The following is a 22,208-nucleotide window of genomic DNA, read 5'->3' as shown; positions in this document are numbered from 1 at the left end:
AGTTCTCCTTGAACTTCTTATGAAAATGAGGAAAATATGGTTTGTTTTGCACAGCTTGAGGCTTTGGTTTATAAACTCCTTTCAGCAATATTTGCTGGGAATTGTACAAAGGCAGTTACAAACATTTTATCAAAGCACAGAGTGTAACAAAGTGATACCAAATCACAGTATGCCTGTGTTGGAGGCAAACAAAAGCATATGGTGAAAGTTGGTTGAAGTTAGTAGTCATACTTTAAAAAAATCTGCTGTATTTTTCTACCTTTTCTCTTACTATGGTTTTATGTTGCCTATTTATGAGCTATAAATGAACAGTTCATTAGTGTTAGTTTTCACACTAACATTTAAAGCACTGTTTTTTAAATGTTATAGAACAAAGGCATCAGGTGTTTTTCCCTTTGGTGCATCCTGTTAAATTTACAGAAAAGTAATATATGCTAGGCAAGTTTCTGTGCTCATTTACACATCACCACTAAATTCAGTGACATTTCATGAATGAAAAGGAAAATTTGTCACATAGTTTGAAGGCACGTTCTTGCAGGTTAGCCTATATTCAGACTTGTTTAATTAGTTTTTTTCTTAACATTTTACCATTGTTATTCTTCTAAGGCCCACAGGCAGGCATGTCCCAAGTGATACAAGCAGGATGGCTTTCACTATTAATTCACTGGTTCTCTAAGATGAAGGACATTGGGTATTACAGATTGGAATTTTTTATTGTAAAGAGCCTCTGACACTTGTTCTTTAATGGAAAATCATCCATGAATCTAAGAAGTTTAGCTTTCAGCTGTATTGCTGATGTTTTGTCAAATGAGTCTGGACAACTGGGGGTTATAGTACTTTACCTCTGCTTTCATTTTTTTTTTTTACCAGCCAGGAAATCCAATCAATAAAACAATGCCAAAATCCTATCTAGGAACAATAAACACATGAACTGAAGTTTCCATATCCTGCCACGATAAAAGAGGTGTAGCTACTATTGTTTAGGGATGATAAAAACCAGTTTTGGTAACTATGTCAAAGCCAGTCTCTGGAGAGCACAGAAACTCCCAAAGTGTTCAAAACCAGATGATACGTGTTTTAGTGTTCACTAATGTCCAGGATTTTTTCGATATGATTTCTTTCATATAAGACTTTTCAAGCCTTGGTTTGCACTGGCTGGAAATTTGGCTGGAAATGTGTGACACTGAGAGGAACATGTTTTTCCTTCTCTGTAGTCCATGCCCTCATACCACCTGCATGGTGGACAGGCTTCCTGTTCCAGGTCATTTTTAATTACTGGATATCCTGAGAGAAGCAAACACAATTCATTTGTGGTCAGTGGGAATAATCTTGGCACCTGCTTGTGGTGATTGCTTACAGGAGAGCTGAAAGCATTATAGAGGATTCTGTGGGAATGAGAGTTTTGTGATGCAGCTCTCAAAAGAATGAGGGAGTTTTGGTTGTTTGCAATAAAAACCTCTAACAAGTGATTTACCAGGCAGATTTCAAATGGAGTAATTTATTTGTGTTTAAGGACAGTGGTTAATAGTCCAGAATGTAATTGGAATTAATTTCAGTATCAGGTAAATTAAAGGAGACACACCTTTAAACCAACAACTGGCCATCTAATGTCTGACATGTTAAAGGTTGGTGTGTTCAAGAGAGATGTTGGCATTTTTTCAAATTCTAGTCATTTTTAATTTTGACACAAAGAAGTTCCTGTTGGTGTAAGCATTTCCCCTCAAGGGTAGTAATCCAAACATGTGCCAGAGCAAGAGTGGAGGGTCATTACCATGGTTTCAAAGTGAATGAAATGCAAAACCTGAAGATTGCATGAAGCAAAATAAAAGTAAAAATAATTCATTAAATATTTTAAACCTTAGGGTCATCAGTAATTAATCATTAGCATTAAAGCTCTCTCCACTCAAGCAGCCCCCATCATCGTTTTTTGTTACTGATTTATTGTTAAAAGTGCTTGCAGAGTAAATCTCTAATCTTTTAAATAACTTCCTGATAAATCATAGCTTTGATGTTGCACCTGCAGGTTGTTTGTATTGTTTATTTTAATCTTAAATCATTGAAGACAGGAAAGATTACTAAATGTGAATATCACAGACCTTAACAGTTGAAACTGTTGAGAAATCTCTATATAGCTATTTTCAGCTCAGAAATCTGAATAAAGGAGTCTCTGTGCACTGGAATAGTGCAACTTTTTGCTTTAATACTTTACAGATTTTTGGAACAAAATGCACCAGAACTGAAAAGCAGCATTTTTTGCTGACCTTGTTAGAAGGCTAATGCTTCTTTCTGGGAAATAAATGAAACAAGCAGTTCTTTGTTGGCTGAAGTGGAGTGAGAAAAGGAGGGGAGCCCAGTCTTTTTTTCTTTACAGTGTCATGACTAAGTCAGAACTGTAGTATGGCTGGGTTAAATTTTTTTTTTTTTTTTTAAAACCTGTGTAGACATTTGTTTTTCATCAGACTGTGTTGTATGAGACCTGGCGCTGGCCAGTTATCTGAATTTGTGTCTGGGCTGCCTATAAACAGAGCAGAAAGATCCACAGCTGCATCCAGACACTTCTGACACCTAAATAATAATAGTTGGTGCAATCAGTTCAATGCAGATGTCAAAAATGATTGACACATGCATGTTTTGGCTTCTGCAACCTGCAGTGTCTCTTGGCCACAAAATAATCCTTGTCTAGTATATATCCAGCAAAGTCATCAATAGAAAGGTCTCCTACAGTGTCAGGAAACCTAATTCACAAGGATATCAATATTAATTTAAAAGCAAACAAGAGCAATAAATGAATTATTTTATTTTTCATCTAACTGGAAAAAAACCAACTACGTAGGTCTAACTTGATGTGAACGGAATAGTTGCAATTTCATGGACTGCAATGAAACTGTGGTTGCATAGTTCAGGTTTGGAACTTAGCTCCATATTTTTACTTGCTTTCATTTGGGCTGGATAATTGTGTAATGGCTGTTTATTAAAAGACTTATTTCATTTTGCAAAATAAATTTGGTTTTCCCCAAGAGAACTGAATTCAAGGCCACCCTGAGTCTTTCTGCTGAAATGATGAATACTTTTCTTCTCCTATGTTAGACCCGTGTCCTTTAGCATAGAGTGGTAGATTTGAGCTTTTGAATTTTTTTTTTCTTTGCAGAACTTTAGAAATGTTTCACTGGAGTCCCAGAGCCTGCCTAGTGAATTGAAGCTTACTGAAGACCATTTGTTTTTCTTTAGTAACTTTTTGACCTCTCAAAACCAGGCCAGTGGTCCCAAGGCTCTGCTGAGCTCTGGCTGAGAGAAGCTGTCAGGGGTCCCTGGTGTGTCTGATGGTGTCAGTGCACTCAGAGCAGGGGCTGTGTTGGGCAGTCTAGCTGGAATGTGAACTGCAGGTTTTTCTTTTTCTAATCCAAACTCCATTATGTTACTCATACCATTCAAATACAAATTCAGAACTCAAATGTAAATTAAAGCAGGCATTACTAAAATGTCATAAATGCCACAACAGATGTGCCATATGATTATATCACAAGGAACAGAGATTTGTAGAATGTCATTGTTTGTTAAGTTGCTCACTGGGGCTGACACAAGACTTTCCTTTCTCTGGGCTTGTTCAGGCCATTAGTGACAAGGAGTTATCAGCTGTATACCAACCCACTTTTACTGCCTGGGTTCAGTTCTGGTTCACTTGAGCAGTTCCAGGAAAAGCACTTAGGTTAAAATGTTTTTCACAAACTAAGCTCAAGTATATTCCACAAGGGTAATTTGTCCATTGTTGGGATTCTTTTTGTTCTACCAGTGTATTTAAAGATTCACTATTAATTTGAGGTCTAGACAATATCAGACCTATCGAACATGCTTAAAAGTATTCCAGATACAATGTTTTTCTGTTTTCCCTATGCATATCATTGTAACTTTATCCTTAAGAAAAGCAACTTAGTTTAGTCCATTTTTTTTCTAGTTGTTTGAAAAACCGACAAAGTGAAAATTGGTAAAGCAGTAAGAAGTCTTAGCCCTGTAACAACTGTATCATCACACTTTGCCACACTTCTTTTGAAGAGACTGGTGTTCTGCCTGGGTGCTGGGGTTTGCCCAACTAGGTGGGGTTGAACAAAACCTACCATTACCTGTTGCATATGAAATTGTATGAGGATCTAGCCCAGGTCTGATAGAACCAGAACCATCAAATCATTTGGGTTGGAGAAGCTCTCCAGGGTCTAACCATTAACCCAGCACTGCCAAGGCCACCACTGGCCATGTCCTCAGCTGCTACAACCACACGGCTTTTAAATCCCTCTAGGGAAGGGGACCCTACCACTGTCCTGAGCAACCTGTGCCAGAGCTGGACAAACCTTCTGGCAGAGAAATTTTTCCTAATCTCCAATCTGAACCTCCTGTGGGATGACACATTGGCATCAGTCTGTGCAGTGCTCTCCAGAACACCTGGTTCTGGAAGCAAGTTGCCAAGATGGTTTGGATCTGCCTGCATGCTTCCCACAAGGTCCAGAAGGATTTATTAGTGTGGGCTTTGCACCACCTACAGGTAATAGAGCTGCCCTTAGATCCAGACTGGCCCTGGGGATGGCCCAGGGCTAATTCACACCTGGTCCATGCAGGTAGGCCAGGTCTGCATGAGTAATGAATCTAACCTGGGTCCTGAACAAACCATAAAATTAAAATGTTGAAATGTTGAATGTGTTTCACTCCTGGCTTGTCTGGAGGATATCAATGCTGAATGCTATTCTTAGCAGCATAAACAGGAAAAAATTTGTCTTGGTAAGTCAGGAGTGTTACCTGCTGTCTGAGGTGACAGGGGCATTCTATTAGCTTTGTGACATGTTGGCACCAGTGTGTCACACAGAGAGCTACACAGACAATTTCTTTCATAGCAGTTCTGTGAGTAAAAATGTCCATCTCAGAAAATTCTGCTCTGATTTATATTTTCTGAATTTGATCAGAAAAGATGATGTTGATTTAAGAAACGTTAGCAATCTAAGTGGCATTAACTCGCTCAGCAACTGCCTTCTGTCAGCAAGTGAAAGGGTTTACTTTGTTTACCTGGGTATAACTCAGTTTTGCTTACTAAAGGTCCTGTTTTTAACCCTGCCATCTATGATGTTCTTCCCCGTCACCCTTATGAATCTTCTACCAAAGATAGGGATTGATGGGTCATATCCTAACAGAAAAGGTTTCAGTTGTTAATTGAAAATTACTTCTGGTAATAATAATAATTGATTTAAATCTGTTAATAAAGAAAATGTTAAGTTGAAATATTTTACTAGCTTACTGCCTATTATATGCACACATGTTTAGGAATTTTCAAATTAAAAAACCTTTCATGTTATTTACTAGTTTATTAGGTAAATATTTGAACATACCAGGATGAACATAAATGCTTGTTTTATTATGTGTTCTTGTTTGATACACTCAGAACATTAAAAAGCATTTATTAAGCAATTGCTAGTGCAGCTCTTGCCAGATGGAGTAGGTCTCAAATCATTTGAAGTGCAGAAATTCTGATAATGCATTCCTGTGAGTGAGCAGCATGTGTCCTGTGCCCTGTGCTACCTGCAAATGCAGTTCTGCCCAGGTGCCATCAGTCCCTGTCTCCCCTGCAGTGATGAATGCCCAGCCCCAGCTGCCCCCCAGCCCAGCCCTGGTGCAGCAGAGCCGCGCCCCAGCGCTGCTGGCCCTGCCCGGGGCTCTCACCACGCAGCAGCAGCAGCAGCAGCAGCAGCAGCAGCAGCAGAAACTGAGGCTCCAGAGAATCCAGATGGAGAGGGAGCGAATTCGGATGCGTCAGGAGGAGTTACTGCGACAGGTAACACCAAGAATACTCCTACTTTCTTCAAGAGTTTCTAGTTCAATGCATCTAAATTTTTAACAGGTAATTGCATTTTTTTTTTTCCTCTCAAAACTAGCACTGAACAGAACATGGAATGGCCATCAGTCAGAAGTTACAGACCTGGTGTCTTTCTTACCAGCCTTTCTTAATGGTCATGTAAGGGCCAAATTCTGCCCTGATGGTGTTTGCTGATCTCCACATTGCATGAAGCAGTACAGCATCACTTGGCATTACTAAAGTTTTTACAAGTGGTGTAACTCTTAGGGAGGAAAGCAAGATGCAAAATCTTTTCTTCCTGACAGAATGTTATGAACTTCCTTACAGTAACCTCAGTATGCTGAACCCTGGCAGCTGAGGGCACAATGAACCCCCCTGGCCATCAGTGTTCAAGTACAGTTACTCCTGACCTGACCCTCCCTTGCTGTTTTTGCTTTTCTAGCATCACCTATCTGAGGGGAAAATGCTGAGTAAGTGTGTATGCTGCTGCTAGCAGCTGTGAGAAGGCGCAGAGTGTTTGAGAGAGGGGAAGGATTCTTTGGAGAGTCACAAACCTTCCAGCCCAGTAGCAGCTGCTGGCTCCCCACTGCCATTCCTGGCAGCAGCTGCTGGGGTGGAGCAGCGTGCCCAGCTGGGAGGAGGTCATAGCTCTGGAAGCTCTTGGCTTAGGGAATTTCTTTCCTTCTTTGTCCTTCTCTTCATGGAGTTGCTAAAACCCTAGAACTCTAGACTGAGCACATGCAAGAAGGGCAGCATTTCAGAAAACCAGTATAGCATCTATTTAAAGGTTTCCTTACTCCGTTTTGTCATTCTATAAGAAGTTAATGTTCTTTTTATACTATTTTGGTTTTGCCAGCTTTCCAAAGGAAAAGAGAGAATGTGCTTGCTGCTTAAGAGCTTCATGGAAATGGAAGTCGATAGAGGTCATGTCAGTCAGAAATCTCAGAAGGGTCCTCCTCAATGAAAAAAAAAATTGAAAATGTAGTAAAACATCATATTCTAGCCTTGAAAACCTGTTAATCCTTTCCGTACTGAGGAGACTGAATGGTTGATTCAGAGGAGAGAAGTTTTCTACTAGGATTTAAATTAAATACTTTCTTTGCTTGTTTCATTAAAAAAAAAAAGTTGTGTAAATTATTGTAAAAACAGATACAGCTTCATTATTTTAAGGTCTTAGGATTTTTGTTGGGTCAATGGAGTCAGACAACCTCTGTATAGAACTCTGTGCCACTAGGTGTCATGGGTGTTTCACAGAGATAATGCTGAAAGAGTTTATCTTTCAGGAAGGGTTGTGAAATAAGTTTCCTTTGGCTCTGATTGCCTGTTTGTCATCCTGCAGATAGCAGACACGAGACAGCTCATTAGGCAAATGCTTTCTATTAGGCAGAGTGTTCATTCTAAAGATCACAGTCCTGGTGCCAGTGGTTTTCATTTAACATGTTAAATACTTTATAGTTGCTGAATTCCAGGTCTGGCTTCCAGACAGGGTAGAACTGACAGATAAATTTAAGCCAGCACAGGTGGGTATGAGAGACACTGTCTGTCTACATCATGATTTTCTTCATATCAGTGTAAACTAATACTCATCAGTGACATCACTCAGAATTACTTTCCCTCAGTGTTTATGTTACGTGTTCACTTGTTACAAGACTCCAGTATTTCTGAGCTGTTGGAATAACCCTTCCCATGTATTTATTTGTCTTTTCAGGAAGCTGCTCTTTGCAGACAACTTCCTATGGACTCAGAAAACATGGTCCCAGTTCAGACAGCTGTGAACACCCCTGCCATGACACAGGACATGAGGTCTATTACAAATAATGGATCTGATCCTTTCTTGAACAGGCAAGTTCATTCTTCCTCATTAGGCAATTGTTTCTGTTGCCTTCTCTAGGCTGTTACAGCTGTCTCTCTAAAATAGTCTCTATATTGTCTTTTTCTGTTTACTTACTGTAAACGTGGGGTGTGGCTGGGTGGCTGATCTGAAATCTTTCAGTTTATGCTTCAAGAAGAAATCTTAGAAAAAGCAATAAATTGTAACAGGCGGTTTTAATTCTGTTGTTAGTGTATGTAGAAGACAAGGTAGAATAGGTACATTACCTAAGTATAAATACACACAACCTTTTAGGCTGTCAGAACTGATTTCAGCTAGAGAATTATGTATACACATGTGTGTATTTAAATTTCAAAATTTAAGAGTGGCTTCACTTCAATTATTTTGTTATTTGGGCTGATGTGACCCAAATATGATGTTGGCTGATCAGTGGCCAATAGCTGAGGATGAGCCTTAATGACTCAGTATCTGCTTCTAATATGAAACCTGCTGTGTTCTCTTCCAACACTGTGCTCAGGAACTGTGTCTGTCAGAGCCTCTTTACTGACTCTTTTCCATGTTTTGATTTGTAGTGGGCCATACCACTCCCGGGAACAGAGCACAGACAGTGGCTTGGGGTTAGGATGCTACAGTATACCAACGACACCCGAAGATTTCCTCAGCAACGTAGATGAGATGGATACAGGTAGAATACTTGGATTTAATTTAAAGTATGGTCCAGTTAATGACTTTGTAGTATGACTAGTAATGTTTTATAATTGCATAAGTGAATGATAATCTCTGGGTTTCCTATCCAAGACAACAGACTGAGACTGGGGGAGAAAATACCTAAAAGGTGCTTAGTGCCCTTAGATACAGATTCTGCCCTTTTACCTCAGACTAATATTAAACAGAATAAATAAAACCTGGAAAATGCAAGCCTTGATTTCTGTTTTCATACCATTTTCCATGGTAGGGGGAGTGAAAAGCTTGTTTTGGGTTACATGTACAAATAAATACATTTTCCAACTCTGGGAAATCAGTCTTGCTTGCAAGTCTCTTATATTGGCAAAGTTGGATTTGCCTTCAAAAAGAATGTATTTATCTAGTTTACATTTTGATATGTATTTATTTTATGTTAGTGTCCTCATGGTGTTTAAATACTGAAATAATTTACTAGGAATTCAAGGGTTTTTTCAGAGAGGGAAGTTCTCAGCACTTCCTCACCTAAGCCTCCTTTTGAAGTCATCAGAAATTCAGTATTAAGCAGAGAATGAGAGGTTTATGTATTAAAGGTTTTCATGCTTGTTCTTATAAATTTATGAAAAAAATAGTAATATGATAGAACTAATTTGCTGTAAAGCACTTTCTTCAGTTATTTTCTATGAACAGCAGAGATCAGGTGGAGGTGTACATGAGGTCCCCCTGGCAGACCAGGGAACAAACTTTAAACTCCTGTTTCCCAAGTGGAAGGCCAGAGTTGGATGCTTTGAGCACTGCTGGAAAGGACCTTGTGTGCTTTTGAGATCAAAGCAAGGATGTGAAATGTATTCTTAGGAGAATATGTACTCTGCACCTAAATACAGTTTTGAAATAACATTTGTGGTGAATAGGAGTGCTCACAAGTGGTTGTGGGAAAGGGAGAATTAATTTTTATGTCCATTCTGTTGTTATAAATTACCCACAGTAAGAGTTTGGTACTTCAAAAGTTCTTCTTTACTTTTTCTAGGAGAAACTATAGCACAGACAACGATGAACATAAATCCACAACAAACACGTTTCCCTGATTTCCTCGACTGTCTTCCAGGGACAAACGTTGATCTTGGGACTCTAGAGTCAGAAGATTTGATCCCTATTCTCAACGATGTGGAGTCAGTGCTTAACAAAAATGAGCCCTTCCTTACCTGGCTGTGATCAAGCAACGCTTATTGGGCCTACAGTGCAATTCAGATTTACTTTTCCTCTTGAGGAAGGCATAGAATATCTGAATATCCTCAAGAGACACAGCACACTGCCTTATTGACTTTTGTTACATCATCCTTATGGTCAGTTTAATATCTGCCTGGATTTTATTGATACTAATTTAAGTATAAAATGCATATTTTACCTATATATATATATATATATATATATAATACATACATGGATATATATTTCTTCAAAAAAACCCACACCACTTTACACATCTGTGTACTTTTTTGCCTTTTCAAACCAGGCAGAAATGCTTCACTTTTAGGACAGAAAGTGGCTGATGCTTGTGCATGTCCTGGGTACTGATTGACACCACAGACCCTTTGTGAATCAGAAAAGCTAACCCCTAGGTCACTTGGTTCAGAAAAAGTGCAAAGCATCTGGACATGGGAGCTATTTTAGTATTATGTTTATGACAATAGTATCAAAAGCTTTTTTTAAATCAACTTACTTAAGCCTTAAAATTTTTTTTTAGTTCTTAGTAACTAACTGTTCTGTATGGAATACAGTTCAAATCAAGCATAGTAGTTCTCATTATATATTTGTGAAGGCACAAACAATACTGTAGCAGTTTCTTTTTTTTCAGTAAATTACTGTATAGTTTTCAGAAAATAATTACTTCCAATCTCAAAGTACCAGAATTGTTTAGCAACGTTTTTACACTACAATATTGTTACAAAATAAACCAGGCTGGTACTGACTGCTGCCTTTTAAAAACAAAGAAATGTATTATAAACAAGCATTTTTTAAAAACGCTTAGGTTTTTTAGTTTATTATATTAAGCACTACAGTTTTGTAACTTAACACATGAACAAGCATTTTTTTATATATATAAAATCTGTGGCAAGTATCTTATGTGCAAAAATATTATTTTAAAATCAGTTCTGGAAAGCGTGGCACAACTTGTTAATGTCATACATTGGGGGAGAAAAACCTTCCTCATACTGTTTTCAGTGATGTTTTTAACTGACAATCTCAAAATACATGTAGTTGTATACATGAAAAAAAAACCCAGGAACTTTATCAGGGCACTGCTAAAGCAGCACTGGGACTCACCTGGTAAAACTGCTTGGTTTTTATGTCTTTCACTTACCATAACTGGTGCACAGGACACAAGACGTGTGCTGTGTGGTTTTGCCTGTCACATATCCTACAGAACTTCCTTATCAGAGGTTTGGGACTGAGAAGACATCAAGAACACTAAGCCTGCAGTTCCCCTGAAATGCAAATGAAGTCCTGAATATTCTTAAATGTTTTGAAATTATCTTATTTATAATTAATGGATTTAAGCATTTTGTATTGAAAAATAGGTAATTTTATGAAAGGCATTATAACTTTTCTCTAAGCTTAATCTGGGCTATGTAAAGAGAAGAAGAGATGTAGCACTAAGTGTAAATGTGTGTTTGCCAGGTCTGATAACACTTAACAAGGTCTTACTGATGCGATGGAATATTGACCCCTAAAGACTTTTTTCCGTCTGGTTGGGTGAAGGTAGGTGAAAAGGTCAGTGTTGAAGTGGTGGGAATACAGAGTAGGTTTGAAAGACAAATGATGAGGTAATAAATGTAGATCCTTGCTGGGAAGGATGGCTGCAGACAGGGATACGTAGCAAATGAATCTCCAGTGTTCAGTGAAAAACATAACAGGAGCACTCACTACAGCAAATGACCATGTCCATGATGAACTGAAGTGTACATGGTGTCACAGGATGGAAAATAAAAAGCACACACACTGAAATTTTGACAAAAGAGATGTCAGGCAAAGACTTACAGTTGTGAAGTTTTATTACATAGTAAAAAGTAGCTTTTTAAAATTTTTTTGTTGTTGTTTTTTTATAGAAAAAGAGATGTAACAGCAGAGTTGTGTCTGCACAGAATTTAATTGCTGAATGGGCATTGTGTTTCTTTTCTTCTTTTGAGGGGTTATTATTTGGGTGGGTTTTTTTTATTATTGCTAGTTTTGCTAACTGTTGAGATAGCATAAATTTCTTTTCAATAAAGAGGGGACCATGCAGGGCTGACCAATATTAGTGTAATTAGTTTTAATCTCTCTCTTTTAAGGGTTTCTTCAGGTTGTCAGCCTAAATGAAAAACAAATGGTCCTAAGGCTTTGTTCTTTAGTACCATGACAATATTGGTAAAGAATTGGAGATTTTCTGGCCAGCTTTGAAGGCCACATCACCAGCACTGCTCAGTTGGCAAATGGAGCCAACAGCCCTTGGTGCTGGAATGACCCACAGTGGACCTGAGTGCTGGAGTGATCCAGGTGATAGTGCCCATCAGCAGGTTATGTTTAGGGAATGCAGTTTGTTCCCTTGCTAGTAACTCTGCACCATTGAACATGTAAGTTTGTCACAACAGAGGATATTCCAGGCAGGTCGGGCCCGCAGCTGCTGGGAGTCAGCTGGTGCTGATTCCTGCCCGGCCACGTGCGTTGGTATCAGCCAAAGGCTGCTCTTCCTACAGGGAAAACCTTCCAGCATGCAACTTCCTAGTGAAATCACATCAGATATTTATCAGAATTGTGAAGCTGCAAGCTTGATTCCTTTTTTATTTGTGTTTCTGATGGTTGAGTGTCTTGGTGCAAAGACCTTAAAAGGGTAAAGCAATGATAAACTGTGTTTCTGTGCTACTTCCATGGTAAACCAGCAGCAGATCTGAAACAGGAGGGTGCTGTGTGGAGCAATACTTCAGGTTGAAACAGCTGCCAGAGTCCTGGGTTAGATCTTTACTTAGTCATGAAACAAATCTTGGTTGAATTAAAAGTGATTCTTTACACTGTCAACTTTTAATTTTTGTTACAGAGATGACATGTCTGATGAAGTGCAATGGCAATAAAATCTATTTTTCAAAGTTATCTTTTTAAAAAAGTTTCTGGCTTTAAACAGCATTATGGCAGAACTTTGCAGTATTCAAAGCATATGTAATATGAAAATAAATTTATTGTTGGCAATATTTCACTGTACTATTTCAGGTTTTGAGCATCTATGTACTAAATTGTACACTGTCTACTTGTAGTATAAATACAAGCAATGTGCCAGCTGGACAATGTTGCTGTGACCATCCCTGAGGGGGCATATGCAAGTCTTGGTGATACAGAAGTAATGGAACATGGTTAATTACCGTTTGTATTCTGGTAATACTGTTAGAATGTAACTTGGGGAGGGATTGGGTTTGACTTTTTGTCAACAAATGCTGTTTGGGGGAAGGGAAGGATTTAAATCTATATTTTAATTACAGAAAAATGTGGGTGGTTGTCCAAATAAACTTGTTTCCTAATACATACATCCATGTATATGTTAGTTCTTTAATGATTTTATTTACTTTTTTTATTTTTTATATGACTTGTGTGAGCATTTGTTTTTAATTTTTATTACCTTGCAATAGATTGTATTAGAGGCAATCAGATCAAACTGTTGTATCCTAAGTTTGATTCTGTTTTGGTTTTAATTATTTCTTTGATCTTTTACATGAAAAAATACAAATGAACTTGAAAGATTTTGGATGCATATTGTTTTTTTAAAATAATTTCTTTAGGGGAGGGAGTGGGTTTGAGGGTTTTAGCACACACTTCCCAGGGAACTGTAAAACACTGCTTAGAATAAAAGTATGGACATACTATTCTATGAAAAAGGCATACATCTTGAATTAAAATACTCAGTTTTATATTGTATATTGTATATTCAATTATTCATATATGTATCTACATATTCAATATGTATATTCAATTCAATATATGTTTGAATTAAAATATGGGGGCAAAGACCCCACCCCTATCAGTGTAATGGAAGAAGTCAGCCTCCCCACCCTCTGGCAGCTGGAATGGCTCCAGGGTTTGATGCTGGTTACACTGTCAGTGATGTACAATCCATGAAGAGGGAGCTAAAGTTGAACTGGAGACAGGTGATGAACATTCAAGACTGAAATGACGTTAGAAAACATCCCTTGTTCTGCTCTGAGCAATTTTTTTTTCAACATTGTGTTTGTTACTTCCTTCCTTTAGAGATGAACCTTTTGCAAAGAGTCTCCAGTTAATGCATCATTCCCCTAAGGGTGACACTGTCCTGTGGTTAACGTGTCATTTTCCTGCACTCTATTTATTGAAGACAGTCAAAAAAGAGAACTAACTGTATATAGTTCAGCTGTGCAGGGGCTGAACCAGTTTTGTCCCACTGAAGTTCATGGGCTCAAAATCACATGCACACACTCCACGTGTTGTAATCTGAGTTGTTAAATAATCGATGTGTATTATTTTATGATGGCTCTCAGCTAAAACAGTGCCATGCAATGTGGAAGTTGCTGTGTTCTCAGCACCCTGGTCACCCAGCAGCCAGTATTTATGGCTGAAAAGGAAGCTTCAGCCAGCATAAGTATTTTTGAGATTTTACAAATAATATTACTAATATTCTTTCCTTTGGCTACTATTATTTTTACTTCTGTATTTGTGTATGTTGGTATTTCTACACATTATAACAGTGTGGTCCTCAAGTTGGTTCCTGAGGTCTGTTTAACACTTTCAGTTATCCCTGTTTGTCCTTCTTTCTTACCATCATCTTTCTGTCCCTTCCTAGAGCTGCACTCTCTTTATCTGTGCCTTCTTTTCCAGAATAAACGCTGGCTTTTTACATCATTCTCTGTTATGAGGATCTATGATTAGTCCCTCTCCTTGGTTTTACTGGATGCTTTGCTGAGTAAACACACAGAACAATCTCCAGTTACTGCAGAACTGACAACTGCAGATGTGTGATTCGCTTGAAATTAAGTGCTGGGGAGACCCTCAGAATTTAGCTTTAACTGAGTAGATTTGGGAACACCATTGTTGGCACTTCAAAGTGTGAGTTCAGCTCCTTGTTCTGGCTCATTTACCCTTTTTCAATACACCTGAAGGCCAAGGTGTGAGTGCAGTCTGGATCACAGGATGAAATGTGTGCACCCTGTGTCAGTATCTGCTATATATTAGCTCATGTTAGAAAGCCATCATGTAGCTGGGGTCTCTTGGAAGCAGTAGCTCATTGATTCTGGTTTAGGTATCATAGTTTGCCCCCTGTTATTTCTTACCCCATCTCCCAGAAAGATTTCTGTACTCTGTTTATTGATATAACAAAGCTGTACACTGTGCAGCTACCCATCCATTTGTTGAATGCTGATGAGAAACATTCCTTGTTCCCAAAGGCTTCATGTAAATCAAACAAGACAAATGTGAGATGAGGTGCAGGACAGCTGCTCACCACAGATGAAAGAACAGATTTGAGATGGTGCATAGTGTGTGTTGAAATAAAGGGTACTCCCAAATTCCTGGGCAATGAGTAGAACAGGTGGGACAGACAGCTGTTTCTGAAGAGGCATTTTTTGTGATTTATCCTCTTGTACAACATAATTCTCAGTACCTATATCAAACTGTTTTGCATTTCTGCATATTGCTCAAGAGCTTTCAGTGCTTTTAAGTACTTCCAGATGCTTCAGATATCTCTTAGTGTAAATACACACCGCATGAAATACAATTTTCTTAAAGCACAGGCCACAGAAACATTGTTTCAGGAAGAAAATTTTAGGGAACAGTTATGGCCAATATCAAGAAGCATTGAGGCATCCAGCCTGGCAAGCTGGTTTGTGAAAATTTGCTTCAGAATTTTTTAAAGCAGCGTATTAATTGATTTAAATCCCTCAAATGTCTCCAATCCCTCTTATTTTCTCCTTGATTCCTTTGGAAAGTAGCTTTTTCTTTTAAAGTTTTGAAAGTTCTTTCTAAAAGGTATTTTTGCCTTTGAGCTCTCTATTGTCTTTCCTATCTCTTTCATAGCACTGTGCTAAACACAGCTGAATTAAACTTCTGCAAAAAGATTAATAAACAACATTTGCACTCATGTAGTTTGGAAGCTTTAAGGAGTTACAGGCTACCTAACTGACCTAAATAAAAATTGTAACCCAAATTTGTATTTTGCCTGAGAATACCATCTTTTTAAATGGAAGCCATTTTACAAAAATAAATATGAATGTGAGAGTTTTATTTAAGTTGTTTTATTCCGTGATGAGGAATTTCAGGAAGGCTGGAAAGGGAGTCAGGGCTTCATAACACTGGTGAGAGGAAGAGCCCTTCATTCTCATTTCCTCAGCCGGGCCAGTGCATCTCTTTGGGCTGCTTTGTGGAGCGGCTGCAGGAGGGTCCTCCAGGGCGAGGAGAGGTGTCTGTGACATTCCTGTTCCTTAGACAGTTCCATCTCCCTGGAAGAATAAAAACATGGAGGTAATTTCCTGGCTGCTATTGCTGTGACCTTCAAAGGATTGTATTATTTCCTAATGGCAACAGTGTGGGGTTTTGGCAGGATGTTAGAAAACCATGATCATGGGGCTGAAGGAAGGCCAGTTCAGTTTCTCTGAGCATCAGCCAGAGGTGTGTGTGTAACTCATCAGTACACAGGGTAACAAAGGAGAATCATCAGTGCTCACCCCACAACAGCAGCATTTGCAGTCCCCGCAGAGGGTTCCAAACAGCCCATTCACCATCTGAATGCCACAGAGCACTGCCTGGATCCCGCTCATGATCAGCAGCAAGGAGAAGAGGGTCAGGTGCCATGGGACAATGTTTTCAGGTGACCTACACTGGTCCCACAATGCGTGGTCACCAAGGTAATTCCTACAGGAAAAAAAAAATAGTTAGGAGGAAAACTGTATCAACTCACAAAGGAGGTCTCTCACTGCTGGGAGGTTGTCCCTGCTGTGATGTGGCTGAGGTTCTGTTCACCTCGGCAAGAATTTCCATTGTCACACTGGTGCTACTTATCTAGAAATATACTTCAGTTCAGTTTCTAGGTAAGTTTTAGCAAGTGACTTGAAAAAAAAAACAAGACATGAGAATGGAGCAGTAGGAGACAAGTATGTTTGATACAATTGAGCCATTTTTAGTGTTTTAGGAGGAAAATATCTTAGCCAAGCATGTGCCAAATAAGTTTTATCTGTTCCAGTGTTTTGTCAGGAGCATTTTTGCTGCTTTTACTTGATTACAGCTTTTTTGCCTTTTTTTTTTTTTTTTTTTTTTTTTTGCAAGGGGGGGCGGGCTGGACTGTGATCAGGGCATGTAATCCAATATCTCAAAGTACAGTTGGGAACACGAAAGTACATTGTTATCAAAACAACTGAATTATCAAAACAAATCATGAAATCATGCAAGTCACTTCTTGCCCACTGTGCTGAAAATAACAGCTTGTGTTTTAAATGCCTCATCTAAAGTAAAGGTAGTAGCTTCTATACTTTTAACTTCACATTTTGATTTAATTGTAAACTGCTTAAGCACTGGCTACATTTCATCTGCATATTCTTAGTGCTGACTTGTTTGTGTTCTTGTCAAGTGATTTCTGGACTGCAACCAAAACTGTTTGAAACAGAGCATATTTCCAAGTATTCTCAGAATGAGACCAAGGGAATTGGCTTTCAGCCCTCACTGGCCCATGAACAAATAATCCTCTACCTGTATACTTCTTGTTTTCTTTCTATTTTTTTTCTTTTCAACCTGAAGTATAATTTTTTGTAAATTATGTAAGAAATGCTGCCAGGTCACTCTTGACTGAGGCAGACTGAATTATTTGAATACCATTAAATTTCAATATAATTGTAGAATCACAGAATGGTTTGGGTAAGAAGGAGCCTGAACCATCATCTCATTCCAATGCCCCTGCCCTGGTCAGGGACCCCTTCCACTGTCCCAGGTTGCTCCATGCCCTGTCCAGCCTGACCTTGGACACTTCCAAGGATGGGCCATCCACAACTTCTCTGTGCAGCCCTTTCCAGTGCCTCACCACCCTCACAGGGAAGAATTCTTTCCTAATATTTGATCTAAACCTACTCTCAGTTTAAAGCCATTATCTTGTCCTGTCGCTACATGGTCTTATAAAAAGTCCCTCTCTCCATATTTCTTGTAGGCTCCCATCAGGTACTGCAAAGCCAGAATCAGGTCACTCTGAAGCTTCTCTTCTCCAGGCTGAACAATCCCAATTCTTGCAACCTTTCCTCATAGAATAGGTGTTACATCCCTCTGATCATCTTTGTAGCTTCCTCCATCTGTGTCATTAATGAAGACACGAAATAACACCAGTCCCAGTAGGGATCCCTTAGGGACACCTCTTGTCACTGCTGTCCATAAGGACATTGTCCTGAGCCACTGACCACCACCCTCTGGATGGCCATCCAACCACTTCCTTCTCCATCTAACAGTTCACCCCTGAAATCATCTCTCTCCAATTTAGAGAGCAGGATACTGTGGGGGATTGTGCCTGGATAAATGACTTCTGTAGCCCTTCCATTATCCACCCCATCATAGAAGGCCATGGGTTGGTCAGGCAGGGATTGCCAAATCACTCCCCTGTCCTCCATGTGCATCATCAGACCTTCTAGGAGGAGCTGTTCCATGATCTCAGGCACAGAGGTGAGGCTGGCAGGCTGAGGGTCCCCAGAGTCCTCCTTTCTCCCCTTTTTAAAGACGGGTGTATTGTTTCCTCTTTTCCAGCCACCTGGGGCTCCACCTGACTGCCAGGACTTTTCAAATACGAAGAATGGCTTGGCAATTCCATCAGTCAATTCCTTCAGGACTCTGAGAGGTGTCAGAATGTGTCATTGCCATTCATCTAAGTGGAATTTATCCATATATGTTACTTATCATCCCAAGAATAACCTGGGAAAAGGCTGTACATTTCTCTTTATTGGCCCCTCTGAAACTCAGTAGTTTTGATTGCTCTTGCTATTCTTTACATCCCTGCTATTGAGCCTTATGAAGTGTTGCTGTGTGCTGCAGGAACTTCTAGGAGCTTCTGTAATTTAGACAAATGGTATCATTCCCATTTTTATACAATGGATTTGGAATTTGAATCATCTCACCGACTTAAAATGTATATAATTTTTTTTTTTCTGATTGCCTTGTCTTACCCATTCTCGAAAGGGTAGGTCCAGTTTGTTGCAGTTTGACATATGGGGCCTTTGTTTATGGCTACTGCTGACAAAATGAAACAGTATCCAGCTCCCACGACTCCGACGGCAGCAAATATTATAGAAGAAAACATCTGATGAAGAGAAAAATAAGGATATTTTGATTCTGATTCGAACAATTAAATGCACCTTTAATGTCAGTTAACATTCCTCAAATTCAGCTGTTAATAGTCAAATAATTAGCACCTAAACAGCTAAAGTCTAAAGTAGTTTTCATTGCGCAGTAAATGTGTAATGCACACCTGCACTGGTATTTTAAAGCTTTACGAACATTGGCCCCATTTGCATGAGGAGGAGAAGGCAAAGGCTGGCAGCAGATGGCACTGCTCCCCTCTGGGGCTCCTGCTCCAGGGTTCCTGTCCCCCTGCAGACAGGTGTTTTCCTCAGGAGACTGCAAGCGAGACTGAAGTCTTAGACCACTCAAGAAATTTTTTTTTAAAAATCTACAGTGTCCTTTACAAGTTAGCTTTGGTATCTTAGTCACATTTGGACCAAATAGTTGTTGTTCTCCTTCCCAAACCTCTCTTTAGGTTTCATATTAGTCTACTTTATCTCCTCAAAGATACTTACCAGTGTAAGCTCTAGTAGTGCAATTTGAATGGATGGGAAAGTATATCTTTCTTTTTCTGGCTTTTTATTACAGAATTTTCAATATATACTAATATGTAAGTAAATCATGCAAGAATTAATGCCCTGCTTGAATTCTGAAATACTTGTAGCCATAACTGTTTGTAGGTAGAGGTAGTGTCCTTTATTGGAATAAAGTGATACAGGTGAAGGAAAAAAACCCCATACTTTCAGGTCATAGAATCATTTGGGTTGGAAACAACCCCTAATACCATCAAGTCCAATGTGAGGTTTTGTTCAGTCCTCAAAACAAGTCTCTTGCCTTGAGTCCTGGCACGCATTTTAATGTTGATATATTTCACAGGGCAAACTTAAAAATTATGCTTTTGCAGCAAACATCATAATAATGGATTTCAGCTAACATACAAGACCAAATTTAGTTCTCAGTCATGCTGACAGTGATAAGGCCCATAGTGCAGTGTACTTGCTGCTCTTGAGTCTATTAATATTCCCAGTCAAATGAACTCCAACTCACCTGTCAGCAAAGGAGGCAGGTTGCTTTGCAGGGCAGCACCACACACGTGCAGGTTTGGCTGCACTTGCTGTGGGCACTGCAGGGTGACCATGGGGACTGCAGTGTGACCACAGGGACATTGCAGTGTGACCATGGGGACACTGCAGTGTGACCACAGGGACACTGCAGTGTGACCGTGGAGGACTGCGTGTCACCGTGGCCGCACTGCAGGGTGACCACAGGGACACTGCAGGGTGACCATGGGGGCTGCAATGTGAGCGTACCCCTGGTCACCACCTGGCTGAGCAGCAGCAAAACCACAATGCCTGGGTATGGTACACCGGGGTACTTGTAGGGTGGTATGAGCTCTCTGAAACTCAGCTGGTTTCTCTTCACTACTTGCAGAAAATTGATCCTGCAGTGTTGTAAAGAGAAACAGATGGTTCCATTTCCTCCTTCTCAAAGTTCAACCTGTTTTGTTGGTACTGCATGAAGACAGCATCAAAGACAGAATTTAGGGAAAGCCCTTTGGTTAACCTCATAGACATGAAACTGAAACTTTCCCTATCTGTTTTAACCTCTCTCTCTCTCTTTTTTTTTTTTTTTTTTTTTTTAGTTGAAAATCTGTTCCTTTATTTTAAAACTGTAATGATCTACTTGATCCGAAGAATTTATTTGGAAAGGACATATTTTCCTAGTAGAAATAAAATGTTTTTCTGATTTAATTTTTAAATTAAAATGCTTGAGATGTTTACTAGTGTCTGAAAGTATCCTTTGGAAACTTTTCTAGCGTGAAAGGAAGCTATAAATTCAAAGTGGAGCTTCATCCACACTGCCTAAAGTAGGAAGGTTGGATTAGGTGAGCTACCAAGGTGTATTCCTTCCTGAAATTTCCTGTGAATCTAATGAGATTAGATATAACAGCTCATTCTGGGCTTGCAGTGAGTTGGGAATGTAGTGTCTGACTGCCAGGTTAATTTTAAAAGCTGCCAACAAAAAATGGCTGAGGAGAGAACTGTTGTACTCCACAAAACAAAGTGTAGATCTTTCACCGATAAATTTTAAAAGTGATAGTAAAGATAAGTATCTTGTGCTGGCAAAACCCAATGAGGCCACACTATTGTGGTACCTGTGGTAAAATATCAGAGATACAATACAATTTTTACAGCCTGCTATTTCCACTTCCCAGCATTCAAACAAATGGCAGGGTTATGTGTGCCACACTCAAGACAAACTCTGTCTAGACTCACAATGACTGTGAGAGGAAGATTCCTGTATCAGGAACAATTTAGCTTTTACTTTTTTTGCCATGTTTCCTTTCACTTACCGCAAACCTCTTTCCACAGCCCCGGTTCCCACAGCATCCACAGCAATCATTATTCTGAAGGCCCAAAAATACCAAGGCAGGGAAGATCATCTACAAATAATAGAAATACAGTATGAATTGGGATGAATTCAAGTTACATCTTCTTTTAAATGTAATAATTCTATGGGGCTTTTTCCTTATCGTTAGGTTAAGTTACTTATTGACAAGCCTTTGGAGGACTTAAAGCTTATTTGTTTATCAAAGAGGAATTTGCAGTCCTGAGAAAATTCAACAGTGCAAGTCATGGCTGCTGGTAGGGGGAAGGTAGGAATGTCTGAATTTAGATACTTACCAATACACCGGATCCCAAGATCCCTCCGAAGTACCAAACTTCAGTTGTAATGTGTGCAGAGTCATCAGCCACTTTTCCTCCAGGGAAAAACAACAAAATGTTAGCAAGGGCGCAGAGCACAGCCAGGGGGATAAGAGTGCCTCCCAGGCACTTGGCACAGCCTCCCGTGCACATGCTTCTTTAAAGGAATTGCAAACACAATTGAAGACAAAATAAAATCTCTCAGTTGTTCTCAGAACTGATTTATAAAAAGAAGCTTCTCGGTGTATGTTGCAAAATCCAGTTTCTGTTGTGCCGTTAGAGGAGCTGAGCCTGTGGAATGCTCCTGTCAGTGTTCCTGCAGTCAATCCAAAATGCACTGTGCTGGTTTTTTATACGTCCTGCAGCTGTGATGTCAATTTTCTGTACGTCCCTAAATGAAATTACGTTCAGGGCAGCCTCTCATTTTACTATGACAACCCACAAACTCTGTTAATATTTTACTAAGGTGGTTGACACATCTCATAATCTGGGTTCAGGTCATGGGTAGATATCTGTCTCAGTTCTGGATCATCATTTTTACAACACATGATCTTTCTTCATATTAGAAAACACTTCTTTTGCAAGGACTGTCTTAAAAAATGCATAATGAGTCAGCTGATATGAATAACATATTCATAGTCCAAGTTTTTACACGTCATGAGACAGTTCTGTAATTGAAATAGTAGAGAAGCTAGATAATACAAAGATGGGCCATTAAACACCAATAAAGATACACATCCACAAACCTGAGAAAGTTCTTGGGTTGCAGCAGGAAGAGAAACACTTAGTTATTGATATTATGCATTTGGACTGTGCCTTAGAGTACATGTTTCTTCTCTGAATTTGGTATTAAAAGGTT

At 39.3% G+C, this 22,208-nt stretch overlaps 2 protein-coding genes across 2 annotated transcripts in view; one reads left to right on the top strand and one right to left on the bottom strand.

Moving 5' to 3' along the window:
• WWTR1 (WW domain containing transcription regulator 1) overlaps nucleotides 1-12,896 on the top strand; it is a gene marked incomplete at its 5' end in the record, with an annotated part of 34,493 nt that extends 21,597 nt beyond the window's left edge. The window contains 4 exons of the mRNA XM_083868808.1: nucleotides 5,610-5,812; nucleotides 7,542-7,675; nucleotides 8,237-8,349; nucleotides 9,373-12,896. Of these exons, the coding sequence (XP_083724934.1) occupies nucleotides 5,610-5,812; nucleotides 7,542-7,675; nucleotides 8,237-8,349; nucleotides 9,373-9,557 (635 nt within the window). The 3' untranslated portion in view covers nucleotides 9,558-12,896. The remainder of the gene's footprint in view (nucleotides 1-5,609; nucleotides 5,813-7,541; nucleotides 7,676-8,236; nucleotides 8,350-9,372) is intronic.
• Nucleotides 12,897-15,597: 2,701 nt separating this feature from the next.
• On the bottom strand, nucleotides 15,598-21,781 carry TM4SF4 (transmembrane 4 L six family member 4). Its single transcript, XM_083868164.1, has 5 exons — nucleotides 21,329-21,781; nucleotides 20,998-21,087; nucleotides 18,530-18,663; nucleotides 16,061-16,247; nucleotides 15,598-15,835 (listed from the first exon to the last, which is right to left on the bottom strand). The coding sequence occupies exons 1-5, from the start codon at nucleotides 21,500-21,502 to the stop codon at nucleotides 15,818-15,820; spliced, it is 603 nt and encodes a 200-aa protein (XP_083724290.1). The 5' UTR covers nucleotides 21,503-21,781; the 3' UTR covers nucleotides 15,598-15,817.
• Between the last annotated feature and the right edge of the window lie 427 nt (nucleotides 21,782-22,208).

The sequence above is a fragment of the Zosterops lateralis genome, assembly GCF_965231275.1.
Source record: "Zosterops lateralis genome assembly, chromosome: 10".
NCBI lineage: Eukaryota > Metazoa > Chordata > Aves > Passeriformes > Zosteropidae > Zosterops > Zosterops lateralis.
Note: the sequence above shows the minus strand (reverse complement) of the source record. Positions and strands in the feature narration are given on the sequence as shown.

Excerpts from the sequence above, each read along its gene's own strand:
- TM4SF4 (XM_083868164.1), bottom strand. The coding sequence starts at position 21,502 with ATGTGCACGGGAGGCTGTGCCAAGTGCCTGGGAGGCACTCTTATCCCC. Across the intron at positions 21,088-21,328 it reads TCTTGGGATCCGGTGTATTG|ATGATCTTCCCTGCCTTGGT; the intron begins GTAAGTATCTAA and ends TATTATTTGTAG. Across the intron at positions 16,248-18,529 it reads ACCTACCCTTTCGAGAATGG|GAATTACCTTGGTGACCACG; the intron begins GTAAGACAAGGC and ends TTTTTCCTGTAG.